Source organism: Bos mutus, chromosome 8 (assembly GCF_027580195.1).
Source record: "Bos mutus isolate GX-2022 chromosome 8, NWIPB_WYAK_1.1, whole genome shotgun sequence".
Lineage (NCBI taxonomy): Eukaryota > Metazoa > Chordata > Mammalia > Artiodactyla > Bovidae > Bos > Bos mutus.
In genome coordinates, this window is record NC_091624.1 from 84,824,622 (window position 1) to 84,846,661 (window position 22,040).

The 22,040-nt window shown below is 41.6% G+C and overlaps 1 protein-coding gene across 8 annotated transcripts in view; it reads right to left on the reverse strand.

The window, feature by feature from the left end:
* BNC2 (basonuclin zinc finger protein 2) overlaps positions 1-8,777 on the reverse strand; it is a 485,586-nt gene extending 476,809 nt beyond the window's left edge. For all 8 annotated transcript variants that reach the window (XR_011465180.1, XM_070375936.1, XM_070375932.1 and 5 more), the window contains exon 1: positions 8,636-8,777. Coding sequence is in view for 2 of the 8 variants with exons in the window: in XM_070375936.1 (XP_070232037.1) it covers positions 8,636-8,638 (3 nt within the window). In the remaining 6 variants the exon portion in view is untranslated. The remainder of the gene's footprint in view (positions 1-8,635) is intronic.
* Between the last annotated feature and the right edge of the window lie 13,263 nt (positions 8,778-22,040).

Sequence of the window (22,040 nt, forward strand, 5' to 3'; positions counted from 1 at the left end):
CCCCTTAGAAGAAAACACAGGAGTAAATATTCATGACCTTGAGTTAGAAGATGGTTCCTTAGCACACCAAAAGTACAAACAGCAAAAGAAAAATAAATTGGATTTTACCAAAATGTAAAGCTTCTGTGCTTCAAAGGACATTGTAAAAACAGTAAAACAACCTACAGAATGGGAGAAAATACTTACAAATCTTGTATCTAATAAAAGACTTGTGTCCAGAATATAAAAGGCATTTCCTGGCTGGCTCAGCAGTAAAGAATCCAACCTGCTAATGCAGGAGACACAGGTTCAATTCCTGGATTGGAAAGATCACCTCAAGAAGGCAACCCTACTCCAGTATCCCATGGACAGAGGAGCCTGACAGGCTACAGTCCATGAGGTTCCAAAGAGTCAGACACAACTTAGCAACTAAACACCACCACCACCAGAATATATAAAGAGCTCTTACAACTCAACAACAAAAAGACAACCTAAATGAAAAATGAGTAGAGGATTTAAGACATTTCTGCTATACAGAGAAGATATACAAATGGCCAGTAAGCATATAAAATGATGCCCAACATCAGTAACACTCCAGGAAATTCAAATCAAAATCACTTGACACCCACCAGGATTGTTAAATTAAAAGACAAACAGTAACAGGTTGGAGAGGATGCGAAGAGATTAGAGAACTTACTGTTAGTGGAAATGTAAAATATGCAGCTGCTTTGGAAAATGATCTGGCAATTTCTCAAAAGGTGCAAAGACAGCTGCCACATGACTCAGCAAGTCCCTTCCTAGGTATATCCCTAACGAAAGTGAAAATGGAACACACGCGCACAAATGTTCACAGCAGTATTACTTATAATAATAAAGAAGTCAACACTACCCAAATGTCAATCACTGGAGGAATAAACAAATAAAACATGCTATAGCCATACCAAGGAATGTTATTACTCGTACATTTTAAGCATATGAATTATACCTCAATATATACAACTGGTTAAATTATATATATTAAAAATGGTTAATGGCTCTGATTAGATAGCCCTATCACATAAAACATAACATGCTCCAACTGGAAAGAAACATACAAATTACAAAAATCACTTATTTTACCAAGGATGAAATGGAGGCTCTCAGTCCTAGGTAGACTATAGACTGGGACCTGCCTCTAAACCCAGGCTCAGGGCCATTCTCACTCTGGAGTGGACAGTGGTACAATCTCTCTCCAAGGTGTGATCAGCCAATTGAAATACTGATCATATCAAGGATAGGTGCAGGATTCGTGTAGAGACCAGCTCCTGCCATGCATTCCTTTTAACTACCACATGGCTTTTGTGGGGAAGGTAAAATTATAGCCTAGAAAGCCCCTCCTTCCTCTTCTACTTCTCCTAACACAAACCACAATGAATGGGAACAGAAACACTCGAAGAGAGAAAACTAACATACCCCTGCCTTGATCATGGGAAGGCCACCAGGTCACCTGAGAGGATCAAGGTACAGTCATCTTACTATCTGCATAGAACTTCCCACCCAATGGTCTAGAGACTGGGACAGGGCCCTAGGCTGGCTGGGCACTTAGCTGTCAATTACTGAATGAATATGTATTTCCCTGGGGAGGATCATCCTACCTGAAAAAATGAATGTGGAAATAGCTCATCTCTCCTCTCTGAAACAACGATAACTTAGCCCACAAGATACCATGAAAAGAATTCTCAAGAACTCACCAGAGAAAGTTTCAAGTATAACTATGAAAATTTTAGGCTTGGCTAAAAATGTAAGGTCATGTAAAATTTAAAAATCACTTTATAAGGATTCTGTAATATTGTATATTTTTGCAAAGCTATTGGGGAACACCAAAACAGTTTAGTAAACTGACAAAAATTATTTATATTAGAAAGACAAAAAATATTCTACTCGCCCCTAGCAACAAATATTTTCCTAATTTAAAAAAGTGAACTTGTGTATAGAGAGAGATACAGGTATTATAATTTACCTGTTCAAATGTCTTGAGAATTCTTAAAAAGTAATTCCATGAATCTTTTTAAGATATTGAGTAGCATTTTCCAATCCAAAATTTGCACATATTGTTCTTTATTATAATTTGCAAATAATTCAGTGTTCATTTTTTTCTTCCTTTACACTGAAGCAATGAGGCAAATGCATTTTTAAAGCATCAAGGAATAACACAAAAGATGTGAGAGGGAAATCAACAGGGGGAAACTAACATAAGACTTGAAAACACATATATGACATCCAGGAAATCTCTCTTAAATTCTTTTAGATACAGAAGACATAAGACAAACTGCAAATAGATTTATTCAGCGGCAGGATTTGGCCAGTATAAAAACTAGTTATAATACACCGAATAGTCACCAGAAACATCACTTGTGTCCTCTGAAAGATTAAGAAATGAAAATAAGACTATTCCTTACGGTCCAATATATCGGTTCTCTCCTCAAAGGAAGTTTAGCTGAAACAATGTGACTGACTTAAGCTCCGCACAGGCAAATCTTGGCAGCCCTCAACTCCGTCTATCTCCTTGGCCTGTTAAGCAGAATTCCTTCACAAACTGTTGGTCTCTGCAATAACTCCTACAAAGCTCATTACTGCCAGCGGCAGCCTATCCCCCGTGCTGTGCATTCATCCCCGGGATGCATATCAACATGTGGCACATGTCCTTGACGTGCACAGAAGGGCTGCACCCCAGGACAGCAGCACGCATGACAATAGCGTCTCCCCTCACTTCTCTATGGTTGCTGGGATGTAACCGAGAAATCTAATAACTGTGGCAGTGGGGCCTTTCGGGTTTTCCTTGCCTTTCCAGACAGTGAAGCTGCACAGACACTAATGAAAGGTTAAATGAATAGGAATGGTTGACAAGAGGTACAATAAAGAAGGAGCTTGGTAATCCACAGACACTGAGCAGAGATCCTTGGCTCAAGCAGAGAAAGGACAGCACATCGTCGAGTCACAATATTTAAAACAGCTTGCTATACACAGAGGCTTTTGTGTCTGGGTACACGTCTGGCTTTGGACTGAAAAAAAAAAAAAAAAGATACTGAAAAGGAATTTCAGCATGGGGCACTTTGGCAAATGTAAGGTCATAATAAGAGAAAAATGTTTTGTGTGGGCTGTTACATCTTTGTACTGAACACAAAAAAGCAAGAGACTATGAACTCGTGAACCACAAGTTCCAAAACAATACTGTACATTTTGACAACTATTAAATACTGTATCTGGAGGGCTGGCTTGATGTGATTCCCACTGCTAAGATATACATGCAGTGACTCATTTAGCAGCTCCACATTCTGCCTTCCTTGCAGAAGAATTCCTGATACTTATTTTAGAGTTCTATAGTCAAGTTCTAGTCTTCAGTGGTTTGCTACAAATGATATCAACCGAAACACTCAAGCCACCTTCCACTCTCTGCAAAACTTCCCAGCAGGTTCTTGTAAAGAAAACTGAATTTATCACCCTAGTAATGTGTGAAGTACAAGGTAAACTTTGTTGTAATTCCAAATGACTACAATAGTGAAATGTCCCCAACTAGAATTCTCAATAATGGAATTAACTTTTTTTCAGTGCTCTACTCACTACACCCTAAGGGAAGGTTATGTTCCATGGGGAATTGATTATAAATAATCATAACAAAGCTATTCAAATTACTGAAAAAAAATGCTCCAGAACATCAAGGTAAAAATAAAGTAAAAGAAAAAGAAATTGACATTGTTAGATACAGATTTATTTTTAAAGGGGAAAAATGTATGACTTTGCTATGGCCAAATGTTAGAACATGATATATCTGTAAAAGTGTTCCTATGCATATACCCAAGTTAGAATATAGGTTCTCAATAAATTATAAAAGCGTACTGAAAACATGTTTTAAAACAAGGGAGCCTCTTTGAACAGCCAAATTAAATTATAGCTGAACTCTTGCGTGTACTGAGGGTTCTAATAAGCAACAAATAAAGGCTTTTATTGGCTAGCAACATAATGAGAGCTACTGTGCTGGAGATTAAAAAAAGACCAATCTGGGTAGTTTATCTCACCGGATTATACTATTTACTTAAATGGTAAATAAGTTTGTGCAAAGTAACGCTACTAAAAACTAGCATATAAATATTAAACTGAAATTATGATCAATGACCATTTAAAGTAAATGTATCACAAATTTTAGTGATAAATGTGAAATTAGATAATATTGAATTTAATACCACTTAAGTTCTATTTCTTTAAATTTAACTAATTTATTGATCTCTGATACATCAGCTTTATAAATGGTTTGCTATTTATGCTTATATTGTGAAGTATTTATCTGAAAGGAGTTTTCTCTCCAGAGTAGGGCAGTTCTGCATCAAACTACTTCAAAAAGACAGGAGGTTGTCCGGAGTGAACAGAAAGAAGGTATCCCCTCCTCAGTGATTTGACAGGAAGTTCCAATAAATAGAACTTTGAAGTTGGCCTCTTTAACAGACCTCCATCAGTTGACAAAGCTACAAGCAGTTCTTAGCAAACCAAAACAGATTTAAAATATCTGTGAATGTACTTTGCTTGATCTTCAGACCATCTGAAAGCGAGAACCCTGAAAATTCTATTTTGACTGTTCTTGTAGAAAGTTCTGCTGCTTCTATCACAGCTTAAAAAAAAAGAGAAACTACAATAGCATCTCCAAGCCTAAATACTAAGCCAGTACTCATTATCTACTCTTTTCCTACAACATTCTGATTGCTAGAGTGATTTTTTTAAAAAACCTTAAGTATATCTAATAAAATCATGAGGCTCCCTCTAGCTCTTCAGTGAGGAGTTTACTAACCAATGATCCAATGATCCTATGTAATTCCCATCCAACAGGAAAGACCTGAGGAGGCTGCCTCCCTTTCACAAGAAACGTTTTTCAACTGTTTCTTGTAAGGATGTAGATGGTAAATGAGACCAGCTGCAGAGGAATTCAGAAAGCAGTGCTCCTCAAGTCCGCAACGAGTTAAGAATCTATTCCTTGTTTCCAACCTAAGCTTTATATACAAAATTCTATAAGTGAAACTTTAACCTGTTTAAAGGATGTATACATTCCCAACCTTAGATTTACTCACTTGCTAAAATTAAGTTTAATAAAAAAAATAAGGACATGCAAGAATAGCCATCTACAGAAATTCGAACTTGTAATCTGGTCTCAGTTCTAAGAACGTACACTTAAATTCAGGATTTTGAAAATTTTTTTTTAATATTTTATTAATAGTGTGTTTGTGGTGTTCATATAAAAGAGGCTGGTGGTAATTTATAGAAAACATGTCCATGTACCATAACATTTATACACAACACTGTTAATAATTTTTATTGTTTAATCTTTTATGCCATTCAGCCCTGGATAACTTGGATCTGTCGTGATACAGAAGAATATAAATAATACAGCCCAAGTATGCCATTGATATTTAGTCTACCTTACAATAGCCATAAAAGACACAAAGTCGACTAGCACATCATTTCAAACAAGTGAATATGAAAAAATGCTAAATCCTACTCATTAGGATTATCTTTCAAATACTCAAGGAACATTTAAAATGGTGTGGAACCTTAACTCTAAAATTAAAAATAAAGGGAAACACTACCTTCAAGTCATCACCTATTTGGGGCTCCCTTAATATAAGAAATATTCCCAGAAACAATAACAAAAAGAAAAGCTCCCTCCACCACCCCACCTCTTTTTGAGCCAGTGTCCAATTTCTTCTTTTCTGAACAGCTGTATTATCCAACTTAAGTTGCTCTGCTAATTTCAGTCCCACAAGGACTAACTTGGAAGGCAAAAAAATACAAGAAAAGATCAATTTGCTGGGAAAGATCAAATGAGAAAACTGTGGGGACAGCACCAGGTCAGCGTGTGGAGAACTAAGCAGACCTGTTCTTCATTAACTGTGGCTCTCTGGGGACGTCACACACTACCTGTCCGTGGGCTTTATTGAACCGCCTAACCCGCCTCTCTGTTCCATTCTTCTGGGCCCAAGTGAATCATATCCTGCTGCTGACAAGTTAGCAGGGGACTGCGGCTGCAACATGAAAGTACTTTTCTTTCTTGTCTAAATCAGGCAGATTTTTGAAAAGACGACACAGCATTGACTCGTGACATGGCAAGATGAAACGAGAGGTCTGGGCCGGTCTTGGAGCTGTGCAGATAAAAGTAATCAAATGACACTCCTGGAATGCAAATTGGCATTCTTGACTGCAGCAATTGCACAACCATGAAACATCCCTGACAGCAAGCAAGATTAGGACAAAATGTTATGTAAAGCACTGAACTCAAAAAACTCTCACATGAAAATTCAAACTGTAACACTTACATTTTAATATAGCAGTAGTCACCTCTGCTTTTGTCTGCTGCTTTCTGTAATCACATATCCCTGCCTGACAGGTATCTTACATTTCAGGGGGAAGAAAAAAATCAGGTATTGGGAAGGTATGAATGCCATTAATATTTTTCTTTCTATTTATTTTTTAAAATCACTCGGGGGTTGGTTCTTTTTCAAAGCCTTACATGCAAACAACAGCGAACTTAATATTCTCTGGGGTGGAAAAGACAGTTTGAGACTTTTCTCACAGGATACTCAAATAGAGTTCACGTCCAGGCTCAGTATTGCTTCCCTCAGGTGAAGCTACTCCTGTACTTTGGTAAAGTGATTAGCAATCTGGATTTTAAATACTCTGCTCTCTGGGAACAGAAAGCTTCAAGAGCTTCATTAAGGCTGAACGGTTTAAATAAAGCAGCTACAAATGTAACATAAAACACAGATACCCTATGAAAGTTCACAAGGGATTTTCTTGAGGGGGTGGGGGTGATTCTATTAACTTGCACAGGGTCTCATGACTCGAGTAAGTCCTCAGATCACACACACTACACCAAAATAAATTCCACCACTTAAATAATGTATGTGTGTGCACAGTAATATCTGAAACTGCAGAATACAAAGCAGCGGGTGACAAATGTGCTTAACCACTGTTCAAAGTGACTAGTATTTGGGAATATATGTGTGGACAAATAGTATGTAGGCTAGGGGGCAAGGGAAAAGAAAATAATACCTACAACTGTCTTTTACAGTGTTCTTGGGTAAAATGCCGCTGTAAGAAAAACCCTCAAGTGCTAAATAGATACACTTAATATTTTGTTTTGACACCTCCACTTAAATACAGGTTCCAACCATTGCAACCCTCCACTAAGTACATAAAAAACAATAAAACAGGCCACTTTCTGCCACTTTAATCCTGGGTACACAGGATTATTTTATGATGTCTTTTGTACATCAGTTTTACAACAGCTTGACTCTAGGGTAAATGGGAACCACCGTAAATCGCACGCTGCTTTCAAAACCACTTTAATTTCTGTCAGCGTTACTGTAACCACAGACTTGGGCTCACGCTACTTTTTTTTTCTTTTCTTTTTTTTTTTTTTTTTTTTTTTTGGTGCCTGCATTTGACAGTCGCATGTCCTACACTCCAGTTGTGACTTTGATCAGTGAAACAAGAGATGTCACATTAGGGGGAAGGGAAGAGAAAAAAATGCCAACCCGCTATCTCCCTTTCTCTTACATAGTCCATCTACATGCGGAACACGGTATATCAGATTCCCAAGAGGGGGCAACAACAGCAGCAAAGGGTGGGGGCAAACTAAAAGGAAGGGAGTGGTCCAGCCCCATCTCTAACAAATCACTTCCCCGAAAGCGGACAGAGCGCTCAGCACCCGGCGAGTTAATTGCCCGCTGCCTCGCTGCAGAGAAGCCGCTTCGGGCGGAGGGGCTGTGCTGAAATCTCGCTTCGCAAGCCTCCCCATTTCCACCACTTGGACTTGGAACTTTTTTTTTTTTATCTCAGCCTCACTTTACAGAGAATTTCACCTAGGGTTAGGTGTTTGGTTTTTTCCTTTTTTTCTCCTGCCCCCTCTCCGGGCCCCAAATGCCACCCTGCAGTCAATGTGTAAGTAACAAGAATCGGCTAGTGTCGAATTGCACTTCCAAATCGCTGTCTCTCTAAGGTTGATTTTGCTGCCGAGCCTTTTGCACATTCTTCAGAAAACCTCCAGGAGCACTTCCTACATTTTCTTCATTTACAAAGGGAGGGTTCACGAACAGGAGGGCGAGGAGAGGGGAAAAGCAGAGGTGCCAGGGACCGGGCGGCGGTGTCCTCCCCGCGCGGCGCACCAGCGCGCCCAGGCGCCCACGCCCAGCCGCCGGTCCCGCACCCGCGGGCAAGTTTTAAAAGTTACCGTGGGTCCAAACGGCGTGCCTCTCCGCCCCGAGCTCCTTCCAGCGCTCCATCAGCCCCCGCCTTCCTCCCGGCCCGTCCCAACTCCCTGGAGCCGTCCGCTCGCCTGCCGCTCACCTTGCTCGCGGGCCGCGAGAGGGGCGACCTTCTCGAACCCCCGGAGCCCGCGCGCACACCCGCCCTCCCACCTGGAGCTCTCTTCCAACACTCGGGCCAAGTTGATGGGTGATTTCGGGAGCGGGGTGGACTAGGGGCTCCCCTTTCCTGCCCGCCCTCCCTTCTACCTCCCGCCGCAGGACTGGTGGAAAACACGGCCCCCGAGCGGCCCCCGAGGCGCGCGGGCGCGGGGCTCCTTTCTTCGGAAGTCTAGAATAAAAAGGAAAGGAGGGTGGAAACTTCTTACCATCTCCGCATGCTGGTTGTCAAGTGCAGCCCCCGCCTCTTGGTCTCCTCTTAGCGGCCGCGCCTGGACCAGCCCCTCGGCCGCCTCACGCTCCTTCTGTCTCGGCCTTTCTTTCCCTCCCCCTCCCGATTTCCTCCGGGCCGCCGCTCTCGCCGCCTCCGCCTCTCCCCGCCCGCCCGCCCGCCAGCGCGCGCCCTCGCCGCGGCCCCTCTGCGCTCAGGTGACTGATTTACACCCGCGCCCAGGGTCGCAGTGGCTCCCCAAGTCGGAGCCTGCTGAGTTCCCCTGCCTCGTCGGGACAGGAAAAAAAAAAAAAAAGGAACGGACTGTGCCAGGATGGGGGCTGCTGGGGGGGGGTGGGGGGTAAACGGCGAGGTGACCTCGGACGGACCTTCAAGACCCACAAGTTTCTCCTCTCTCTGCAAAACTGTCGTTGACTACAATGTTGCTTCCCTTTTGCAGAATAAAAGTAGGTTAGTTTAGTTGTTTGTCCGCCGATTTCTACCGGGTTGGTGCAGGAGTATGTATATTTCTACACGCCCCCCCGCCCCCCCGCCCTTGTTACTTTTTTTCCCCCCCTGCTCTTTCTGGGGATGGAAAAACAACTTTGGCGCCCCCCCGGGGGTTGCGGGCGTCGAGGTGGAGGTGGCCGCTAGCGCCCAGCTGTCAAAAAGGAGTGGGGGCGAGCCGAGGGGAGGCTGCGAAACGCCGAGGAAAGGGCGCGAACTTTATTCCGACTGCAGCAAACCGTGCCGTCGCTTTCCTTTTCGGGCACTCGCCCGTCAGGGTCCCCTTTGACCAGTTCCTCCTCCCGAGCCGCCGCCGCCCTCTCCTCGTCTCCCCTTCCCCTCCCCTCCTCCTCCGTGCCCGCCGAGCTGTCCCGCTCGGGGATCAGCCCCCGGTCCCCGCATGCCCCCCGGGGGGCAGGCGAGGGAAGCGGAGGAAACCCCAGGGGGCCAGCAACTTGGAACGAGAACGTGCCGGGCGAAAAGGGCACAAGTTTCGCGCGGCTGATGGAAAAAAGTTTTTTGGTGGCGGCGTGTTTTGTGCCGGCCCAGACGCCGGCTTGCGGCTAGGGCTTCCTTCCCTTTCGCGTGGTCTGGGCCTCGGGCCTCTGGCTGGAGACGCCGGGGGAGAGGAACGAGGCTGCCGCCTCCGCGGATGCCCGCGGGGGGAAGACCGGTCACATCTTTGGGTGACACTCAGCCGTCCCGAGTCACCCTGCCCTGGAGATACAAAAACGCTGGCTGCAGGCTCAGCGCGCACACGCCTGCCGCTGAAGGACATTTCTTAAATGCAGGCAAAACACACTCCCCGGCCGCAAGAATGGGGGGCGGGGGGCGGTGTTTAATCACCGTCATCTTCCTAACGTACATTTTGTGCCAAAAACATCTCCGCGTTGTGCAGATTTATCATAGCCTGAGCAAACTTTCTGCTTATCTGACGGGAGGAAGGCAGGCACAGGTTTGGAGCATCCACTCCCTGAGCACTTGGCAATCAGAATCGGCGAAGGCGAACGCTTGCTTGGCAGAACAACAGGTCTGGTTACCGGTTACTACTAAAAAGAGAAAATCATTCCTCCTTTCTTTTTCTCTTCCCCGAAGTAGAGGGAGAGACTGCCCCCATTGCCTTCAGAGGTCAGAATCAAATTCCTTTGGAAATACACAGCCTTGGATTACGAAGAAGTTTTATTTTCTTTGATGCACAGCCTGCTCTTAAGTTTAATATATTTTCGCAATAATTGAAATTTTCAGGAGCCGTGGCTGACGAGAGAGACCAGGTAGCCCAAGTAGCCACAGCAGTTCTGAAAATGTGATTAGGCTTATTATTCACATGGATCCAACTTTTTAACAGTGGGGCCACCAGCACCTGCAGTTCTGTGTTCTGATTGGGTCCAAATTCCTCATGGTTTCTAGGCCCTTTCAGAACAGGTTTGAAGTCATTTCTGCTTCTGTGAATTCTCTTATCGTGGAAAAGTGTCTGGTGGACACTCCTACAATATTATAGATTAAATTCCTTGGAGTTTTAAGCACATGGTTCATCTGGAGGTTTCTAGTGGGAATCAGAAGATTACTTCGCTCACTATAGTAAAAATCAAAGTATAGACTAGATAGCGAATGACTACCTATATATATTTATATATGCATATCTAAAAAGGCTCATCTTTAAATGATTTGGTTAAGGTGTGGAGCGTGTTCTCTTATTCTATAAACATAACTGTAACATCATCCTATAGTTTGTAGAAACTGATTACACGAGGGCTAATGATGACCAAATGTGCATTCTGAGCCACTCAGGATCATCGCAAGAATTCTCTAGAAATGAGCCAAGTTCAAATGTGTTTTCCGGTATCATGGAGAGATGAGAAAAACGAGTTGCTAATTTCAGAGTCATTACCCATACAAATCCATTCACACACTTACCGCTTTGGACAAGTGACAGACCATCAATTGCCAAACCATTGTATTCACACAGTACTTTTTTGGCTGTGCACCTACACTGGCCAATAGGCAGAAGTTATTCCTCATTGAGCAACCTGTAATTTACATTCCCAATTGGTTCCAGATTTGTCTGTTTTTGATGTTAGCAAACAAACAGTTTATGTGAGGCAACATATGTGTATTTGGGGGTCTGTTGCCTTTCTGGAGAGTCATTATAAAGATGGGGAATATGTTGGGCTGAGGAGGAACCCTTGGAGAAGGTGGAGGAATTTACAGAAGCAATCGGGATAAGAGAATTTCCAGTCTCTTTATTTCCTCCAGTGAGTTTGTATGGCCATTCAGACAAAACCCTAAATCCTTTTTGTGTCCTACAAGACCGCATTGATCTACACCTGCCTGACTCTTTGAACTGTGTCCCCCCACCTCATTTTTCATTCCTCTCATGGACTTCACTGAAGTCACACTGGTTTTCTTTCTCTTCCTTTACCTTGCCAAACTCCTTGTTCTTTGCCCCTGCTGTCCTCTCTACCTGACTGTTTTCCAATGGCTCCTTATTAGTCACCTCCCAGCTGGAACTTCTCTTCAGGCAAAGTAGCTCTTTGCCTACCACCCAAAATACCACTCACTCTTTCTCCCATTACTCGGTCTCTTATATCCTTTAGCAATATCTGAAGTTGTCTTCTTTTTGTGCTTATTATTTTTCTTCAGCTAAAGTGTAAGCTCTGTTGGGGCAAGGGTCCACTTGTTCACTTATAAAATAGTGCCAGGCACAAAATAAACTTGAAAATGCTGTTTGAATGTCTGTGTAAGTGCTCAGTTGTGTTCAGCTCTTTGCGACCCTGTGGACTGTAGCCCACCAGGTTCCTCTGTCCAAGGAATTTTTCAAGCAAGAAAATCGGAGTGGGTTGCCATTTCTTAAGAAAGAAATGTTAAAATCATTACACTGTGTTGATGATGACCTACCTTAAAGCCAGACAAGTTCACTTAAGGAACATGGAAAAAGACTTCCATATTTATTCTTTCGGGGCATGGCGCAAAACTTTTGACTCCCTGCACCTGTGTGGGTCCCCAAGACTGTTTTAGGGGGGCCGTGAGGTCAAAACTTTTTGTGTAATATTGAGAAATTATTTACCATTCTTACTCACATTCTTCCATCAGTGTACAGTTTCCAGAAATAATGTGACCTCATCACAACAGACTGAATGTAGAAACAGATGCAAAAATCCACCTACATTTTGTTATATCAGGCATTAGATTCCCCAAATTATAAATGCTAATTTTCTCACTCATTATTGTTTTGGAAAACATTTCTTTGTTATTTCAAAATATACATATATATTCATTTCCTGTGGCTTCTGTAACAAGTTACCATAAATTGAGTGGCTTAAAAAACACAAATTATAATTCTGGAAGTCAGAAGTTCAAAATGGGTCTCACTACACTAAAATCAATGTACCTGCAGGCCTACCTTCCTTTCTGGAGGCCCTTGGGGAGAATCCATTCCCTTTCCCAGTGTCTAGAGACCACCCATATTCACCTTGGCTCATAACCCTTCCATTTTCAAAGTCTATAATAGCCAGATATGTTTTTCTCAAGCTACATCAAGCTGACAGTGTCTCCTACTTTCACTTGTAACTACCCTTGTGACTGCATGGGGCCCATGTAGATAATCCAGGATAATCTACCAACCTCAACATCCTTTACCCGAATCACATATAGTTTATTCACAGGTTCTGGTGACTAAGGCTTCCCTGGTGGTTCAGACAGTAAAGCGTCTGCCTGCAATGTGGGAGACCCAGGTTCGATCCCTGGGTTGGGAAGATAACCTGGAGAAGGAAATGGCAACCCATTCCAGTACTCTTGCCTAGAAAATTCCATGGACTGAGGAGCCTGGTAGGCTACAGTCCATGGGGTCTCAAAGAGTTGGACATGACTGAGCAACTTCACTCACTTCTAGTGACTAAACCTGAGCCTTCATTGTTATTAGCAGCCCTCATTCAGCCTACCACAGTATAGTAGCAAATGATGGTTTTATTGTTATTTTAAATAAGAACTATTTAAAAGTTTTCAGAATTTAAATTTCAGATACAGCAAATATCAATAAGCAATTTCCCACATACACAAGAATTTTCCCTTCTTCCACATCTCAAGTTAGACCAAATTGTACTACATCTTTGCTGTGATTGGTTTAAGGATGAACATGTTTCTTAGTTCTGGCCAGTGAAGGTTGAGGGGAGACCCAAATAACAAATACTAGCAAAAAATAATGGAGAAGGCAATGGCAACCCACTCCAGTACTCTTACCTGGAAAATCCCATGGACAGAGGAGCCTGGTAGGCTGCAGTCCATGGGGTCCCTCCTAGTTGGACACAACTGAGCCACTTCACTTTCACTTTTCACTTTCATGCATTGGAGAAGGAAATGGCAACCCACTCCAGTGTTCTTGCCTGGACAGCCCCAGGGATGGTAGAGCCTGGTGGGCTGCCGTCTATGGGGTCACACAGAGTCGGACACAACTGAAGCGACTTAGCAGCAGCAGCAGCAGTTGCAAAGCTGGAGAATGACATGGTTGGATGGCATCCCCAACTCAATGGACATAAGTTTGAGCAAACTCCGGGAGATGCTGAAGGACAGGGAAGCCTGGTGTGCTGCAGTCCATTGGGTCGCAAAGAGTTGAACACAACTGAGAGACTGAACCACAAGTCGCAAAGTCGTGCCTAACACTATTGAGACCCCATGGACTGTAACTTGCCAGGCTCCTCTGTCCATGGGATTCTTCAGGCAAGAATACTGGAGTGGGTATTCCAGAAGGGAAGCCATTCCCTTCTCCAGGGGATCTTCCCACCTCAGGGACTGAACCTGTGTCTCCTGCATTGCAGGCAGATTCTTTACCATCTGAGCCACCAGGGAAGCTCAAAGCTTCCTAAATGTTACAGAGAAGTGGCATTCCTCTGTTGTGTTTCCATGCCAGAATTCCTTCCTATCATCCTTCAAATTTGTGTATTTTTTCCAACTCTTGATAAAAATTTGTCTGGAAATTGGTAGAAGTATTATAACTATTATAGAATAAAAATATATAACAATTGTTCTATAACAATTGAACAACAAATTTGGAAAACTCAGCAGTGGCCACAGAACTGGAAAAGGTCAGTTTCCATTCCAGTACCAAAGAAGGGCAATGCCAAAGAATGTTCAAACTACCACACAACTGCACTCATTTCACACACTAGCAAAGTAATGCTCAAAATTCTCCAAGCTAGGCTTCAACAATACGTGAATCAAGAACTTCCAGATGTATAAGCTGGATTTAGAAAAGGCAAAGGAACCAGAGAGCAAATGGCCAACATCCATTGGATCATAGAAAAAGCAAGGAAATTCCAGAAAAACATCTGCTTCATTGAATATGCTAAAGCCTTTGACTGTGTGGATCACAACAAACTGTGGAAAAGTCTCAAAAAGATGAGAATATCAGACCACCTTACTTGCCTCCTGAGAAACCTCTAAGCAGGTCAAGAAGCAACAGTTAGAACTGGACATGTAACAACAGACTGGTTCTAAATTGCAAAAGGAGTGCTTCAAGGCTGTATATTGTCATCCCGCTTACTTAACTTATATGCAGATTACATCATGAGAAATGCTGGGCTGGATGAATAACAAGCTGGAATCAAGATTGCCAGGAGAAATATGAATAACCTCAGATATGCAGATGACACCACCCTTATGGCAGAAATCAAAGAGGAACTAAAGAGCCTCTTGATGAAACTGAAAGAGGAGAGTGAAAATGAGGGCTTAAAACACAACATTCAAAAAACTAAGATGATGGCATCCAGTCCCATCACTTCATGCCATATAGATGGGGAAGCAGTGGAAACAGTGGTAAACTTTATTTTCTTGGGCTCCAAAATCAGTGTGGATGGTGATTGTGGCCATGAAATTAAAAGATGTTTGCTCTTTGGAAGGAAAGCTATGACAAACCTACACAACATATTAAAAAGCAGAGACATCACTCTGCCAACAAAGGTCTGTCTAGTCAAAGCTATGGTTTTTCCAGTAGTCATGTATGGATGTGAGAGTTGGACCATAAAGAAGGCTGAGCAGCAAAGAATTGATGCTTTTGAACTGTGGTGTTGGAGAAAACTCTTTACAGTTCCTTAGACTGCAAGGAGATCAAACCAGTCAATCTTAAAGGAAATCAGTCCTGAATATTCATTGAAAGGACGGATACTGAAGCTGAATCTCCCATACTTGGCCACCTAATGTAAAGAGCCAGTTCATGAGAAAAGACCCTGATACTGGGGAAGATAGAAGGCAGGAGGAGAAAGGGACCACAGAAGACAAGATGGTTGGATGGCATCACTGACTCAATGGACATGAGTGTGAGCAAGTTCCGGGAGAAGGTAAAGGACAGAGAAGCCTGGCATGCTACAGTCCACTGAACAATCAATGTACTAATTTGAATGAATGCATGAGACAACATGTTTTGGAAACCAAATAAGTCCTTAAATTGATCATTTCAACCTGTGATTTTGTGCAGTGCTATTAACCTCGCTAGGAGATCCTGAATAATACATTATTCAAATACTACCCAAGGTATTCACAATGGACCATGCTGCTGCTGCTAAGTCGCTTCAGTTGTGTCTGACTCTGTGCAACCCCAGAGACAGCAGCCCACCAGGCTCCCCCGCCCCTGGGATTCTCCAGGCAAGAACGCTTGAGTGGGTTGCCATTTCCTTCTCCAATGCATGAAAGTGAAAAGTGAAAGGGAAGTCGCTCAGTTGTGTCTGACTCTTCGAGACCCCGTGGACCGCAGCCTACCAGGCTCCTCCATCCATGGGATTTGCCAGGCAAGAGTACTGGAGTGGGTTCCCATTGCCTTCTCGAACAATGGACCAGTTTTTCGTAAAGGCATTAACCCAAGAAATGCAAAGAGAAAAAAAAAAATGTTCTGAGAAAAAAAAATCTGAACTTAAAAAAGCAACTCAATTTCAGTTTGCAAATCCAAAATTAAGACAGACAAAATATTTTCATCATTAAGAGAAAAATGACTTTCTGTGAAACGACATAAATGCTAATGCTCAACTTGAACATGCTTTTAGACTCATAATTAACAATTTGACCAACATCAGCACAAAACCAAAGGAAATTTTTCTACAAGTGTAAGCTTAATCATGAAACAAAGATCAAGACTGTCAGATAAAGCAATTAATGTTTTCTGAGTTTTAAATTCTTATTTTAACAAAGATAACTTTTAAATATTAAATTTTGTGACTTGATCTTGACATTTTTCGTGAATTTCTTTTGGCATTTTTGTTCATGATCTTCCCCCCCACTTTTTTAATGCTTTCTATTAGATGACCTTATCGGGTGGAATTAGTTTTTATGTATTACTTAAGTATATAATCTCACAAATACATTGGTTCATAATAGTAACAAACCATAATTAAAGAAAACCTCTATCATAGAAAAATGATTCACTATTTTTGATTATGGTCACTCATTATTAGTTAATAATACATAAGTGAAGTGTTATAAAAAATGCAGAATAACTTGTGACTTGGGGAACTCTCAGGAATCCCAATTTCTTCTTCCTGACCCTGAAGATTAATATATCAGAAATTTGAAAATCTGTTTGTCATGCCAAAATATTCTAAAATTGTTCACCTTAGAAGTTGTTTTTAAGCTTTGCATTATTCTATAGTTATCCATTAATCATTTTGTGGATAAATTGCAGCAACATTTATCCCAATCTTCATCCTCTTTGACTCTCAGATGCATTTGATATTGTTGATCAACTTCTTTCCAAAACTCTTCTAATAAAAAAAAAAACCTCTTCTAGTGATTTCTTCCCCACTCTCCTGTGCTGTCTCTTTCCTTCCTCAGAGCCCTCTCCACCCCTTCATACTCACTCCTCCCCACACACAATGTGAAATTTGCCCAGGAGGTTAAAACTCAGTTTTTCTCCTTTCTTTTTATTATGTTCTTCTGGAGTATCTGAAGCATAGACTGCAACCTGATCTCTGTAGCTATTCTGTTTGCCACAAATCGAGTCCCTCGTTTATAATGTCCAAGTGGATCTTGCTAACTGAATGTTTAACAAATACAGCTCGAACTTAACCCAACACTGAAACCATCAATAACCCTTCCAAATTACTCTTCCCAACATAAGTTTTTCTGCCTTTTCTGTTCTATTCAATTAAGGACAAACTGTATACTCATTTTTGAATCAGTTTTTATTTGCCTTTCTTTCCCAAATCAAGTCATTTACTAAATCACATGGAAGTTCCTTCCATTCCCGTCCATTTTTATTTCATTCAGGTGACCACCATTCTTTCAGGTTAACTATTGTGACAGTTTTTCAATTATATTCCTTACATTAGCCTTCTACACCCATTCTAATCTATTTGCTGCCAGACTTGGCCTTTTTCAATTCTGTTTTACTACACATCTTTCCCCTGCATAATAAGTGGCAAAATAAATGAATCTTCATCTCACCCTGTCACGGTTTTCTACCATGTCAAGTCAAATTATAATATTTGCTTTTCAAGGTTCACTTTTATTCAACTTTCAAATTGTACCTGGTGCCTAGCAGTTGTTCAATAAATCAATATTGAATGAATGAATGAATGGCTTACCATATCTACACAATGAACCTGCTGCTTTAGTAGGATAGACTTCCCAGAAAGCATGCATGTTCACTTTTACATTTTTCTTTGATTTTTCATTCAGATGTATTGTTTGCTCTTTACCACTTCATGTCTGTGCCAACTTATTCCAACTTCTAAAGGTCATTTGAAGCTGCTCAGAAAAAGAGACACAACTACATAAAGATCATTTAAGATTATAGTTAAAATTTACTGAGTACCTACTAAATGTTCTTTCTTTCTTTCTTTTTTTTTTTTTGTATATTATTGAATCTTCCCCAAAACTGTAGATTTAGGCATGATGGATGAGATGAAAATGAAGCTCTGAATCTCTAATTATCTTGCCTAAGGACACCTAGTATGTAAGGGAAAGCAAAGACTGCGTCTCTGGTCTAGATTCCAGTCCTGAAGTTGCACTGGTCCTTCAAGCATCTGATCATATGCTGCTTCCTGCATGGAACCTCTTTCTCTCTCTCCCCTGAGCTCCTGCAACCTGTATAGTCTGGGTGATTGATTCATCAGCTAATCACGGGCTGTTATATAACTGTGATTGTTTAACATGTGTCTGTCTTATCTCCTTCATTAGAAACTAAACTCTTGGAGGTCAGAGACCCTACTGGTCCCACATTTCTCAACTCCCCAGCATCTTGGTAGACTGACAGGTTCATGAACAAAGATATTTAATGAAATAATTTATGAAAACAAAGTTCTAATTCTTAGATGAAATCATTTCAGATGAAAAACATATTCTCTAGGAATTACACTTCCTCTCATCACAGACTCAAACATTACATGAACTTAGAAAAAGTTTTGACTCCAGCTGTATCTGGATACCAGGACACTGGGACTGGATCATTTACTTTTACTTTAATGGGATGCTGTTTTGCTGCTTCGCTTGTGTTGTTGTGTCATCTCAAGCAGTTAAAGCCCTCTTCTGAGTTATATGAATAATTGTGATGTAACGGTGTTGAGCAGTGCCCACTTGGGAATCTTTCTCATCTCCTGTGTTCTCTGTAGTTATAAAGCCAAGTCACCTCTCTCCTACCAAGAAAATATGTATCTCATTTTTTTATGTACCCCATACTTCTTGCTCTATTCATGTATAAATGTTTAGCACTTGCCCTGAGAATACATTTAAAAGGTGCTTCATTAGTTAAATTTTAAGGCCCTCATTCTTATCCTACCCTTATGAGTAAAATGTCCTAAGTCACTTATCTTCTAATCTGCCTTATATAAGTGAAGCCATTTATTATTTTGCTGGACTAATGCTATTTCTTTCTATAGAATTGTGGCTCAATTTGTCTAGCCTAAAAAAAAAAAAAAAAAGGCCAAGTATCTAGTTCAATGCTCTGAATCTCTCCCTAAGTTAACAATCAAAGTCATACACTTTCAAACACAGTTTGGTTTTGTAGCCAGATAAAACACAATAAGTAATCTATACATGAGTCCGTCAGTCATCAAATTGAGACTGATGGCCCTTTTGATAAAGTTGATGAGGTTAGAATGCTGCAGGGCTTCTGGCAAGGTGTAAAAAGGCCAAAGGTTGAATTTAAAACCTAGTTTACCTAGAGATGGCCCTGTTTACCTGCAACTGAGCTACTGGATCTTCTGGGAATCAGAAAAAAAAAGGAACTAACATTCACTGAATACCTACGGGGCACTCTACCCAGACTGTCTCATTTCATTTTCTCAACAACCCTTTGAGGTAGTTATCATTCCCATTTGACAGATAAAGAAATTAAAACTCTAGAGATTAACTAACTTTACAAAGGCTACAAAGCACAATTCCCCGAAAGGAAACCTAGGATTATAGCACAAGCTACCAGTTCCTGTGTCAATGTTTTGTCCACTAACTGGCATGTGTACTAACTGACCATATGGTCTCCTGCCCTCTGACCCTTATATCACCAATGACTTAGTTATCCAAGTCACTTAGTTACATAGCCTTCATATGCACTCCCAGCCAGCAAAGAGCACTGATCATTTGTTTGGCCCTCTATCTTCTCTATTCATATTAAGTATTAATACATCATGTGCTTTTCCAAATGCAGCCTTATATTTTGGTCTTTCATTCTCTTTCAACTTTCATACTAATAATGGAAAAATAAAACTTGTGTTTATTTCTAGCTTAGAGAGAAATTTTCTATCCCAAAGATTTTCGGTATAGTAAGCATTGACAGTGTTGTTCTTTATGATTATTTTTTTGAGAAGCGCCTTTTGGCATAGCAGGCAAAAGCAGTCTGGTGGCTTTGTGTGATTGCTGTTCGCACTTAGTAATGAATAAATTCTGTTGGCTCCTTAGGAGGAGTCAGGAGGGAGTCACTGGTTTAGTAGAGCTGTGGCCTCAAAACACCAAGCCAGCTCATCAGTGCCGCTGATCTCGTGCCCTTCCTCTGGCAAACCATGTGTCGGATGTGGTAGGAAAAAAAAAAAAAAAAAACTCCCTTTCAGCAGCAGAATGTGTACAAGCTACACCCTGAATTATCCCATGATGACCTTGCAAATGCAACACATGCCCTTGTGACCACAAGTCCCAACAACTGTAATTTCCTTTGCTTTTCATCAGAGTTTTTCTGCTGCCTGCAGCAGGCACAGTGTGCTAGGGTCCAGCTGCTCCCCAAAGCCCAGGACACCTGCCCTCCATCCTTTATAGAAGAGTGTCCAGTAGAAAGCTGACCTCGCTGCTTATGCAAACTCCAAGTTCATATTCCTGGGTGAACTGGAAAGCCTGGCTAATGTTTACTATGCAGCCAGCCTGCATTCGGGGGATATTACCTAATGCACTTGCTGAAGTCATTCCAAAGATCATTATTAGGCAATTTCTTAGAGCAATCCATGGGCTGAAGTGGCATTTCCCCCAAGTGACATCACTGATGGGTATTTCATTTACCCAACACATATCTATTTAGCACTTACTAGATTGCCAGGCACTGCTCTAGGTGCTGAAGAGAAAGCCCTGACTAGGGTAAAAAGTCATCTACTTTTCCTGAGCTTACTATCTCATGGGAGAGACACAAGTTAACAAATGTGAATTCAAAGTGTGACAAATCCTTTAATGATAATAAAATAGGGCGCAGTAATCCAGAGTGAGTATATGTGGGGTATTGGCGGGTGGATGACTTTGGAATAAAATGTCACATTGGACGGTCAAGTTTTCTCTGAGGAGGTGATACTCTGCTGAGATTAGCATCATAACAAACCTTGTAAAGATCAGTGGGAAGCTCCCCTTAGGCACAGAAAACAATACCTGCAAAGTCCCTGAGGTAAGGAAGGAAGTTAAAGATTAGTGTGGTTGGTGTGTCCTGAGGGAAAGGAAATAGTGTGTGTTGAGGGTGTTAAAGTTGGAGTGAGAGGCTGGGCACTTCTATGTAAATTAGTGAAGTCCCAAAGATGTTTGTACTTCCAGGTGAGATAAGATTCACCCACCAGAGAATCCACAGTTGGACTGGGGGAAACATAGGACTTGGGGACCATGGTAGGAATTCTCAGTGATTTTCCCTCTTTCCAGAATTATCTGGAGGCTGGAATTTATAGTCAGTGCAAATGCTGACCCCAAGTTCTAGAACTTGGTCCCTACCACCACCTTTGCTTTGTCATTGTTGTCATTGTAGATTTGGAGGATCTCCTAAAAATTCAAATGATAGTATCCTTTTAAAAAAAATGGTAGCGACATATTTTGTTTGCATTACACTCAGAGTAAGATATGGACATGCAAGATGAGACATTTCCCATAAATGCAAAGTAGCTTGACATTTAAAATATTGGTTTGGCCTAAAGGTTCATTTGGTTTTCGGTAAGAGGTTATGGAAACACCCGAACAAACTTTTTGGCCAACCCCATAAATATCTCAGTACCCCAATATGTATTTGTTAACCACATGATTTCTAAACCATATTCAGAAATGCTTGCACTCAAACTTCTAGGACACCTTTGGCCCTTACTCTGACTCTCCAAACGGCTCTCTGGAAGCTTTCCTGTGTGCCTTCATCCTCCCCGAGCTAATGGGTTCCCCTCCAAGGAACACTGTGTGGTCTCATCAGCCAAAAGGCGACATACTTGTGGTTTGGTGCAGAGTGAACTGGGCCAGGAATCTGGGGAGCAAGTCTTTATTCCCATCATTGCCAGTCATTCTGGGATCTTGAGCTAATCAAATCCTCTCTGTTCTTTAATTCATACCCATGCAAAATGGAAAACATAATATTGTGATGGTGCTCTGAACACGCGCAGCCAAATCTGATGGGAACAAAACACTTAGGGTTTTTTTGTTTGTTTGTTTCAAGCTCAGAGACGTGATCTGGAAACCTCCGGTCACAGAGATTAGGA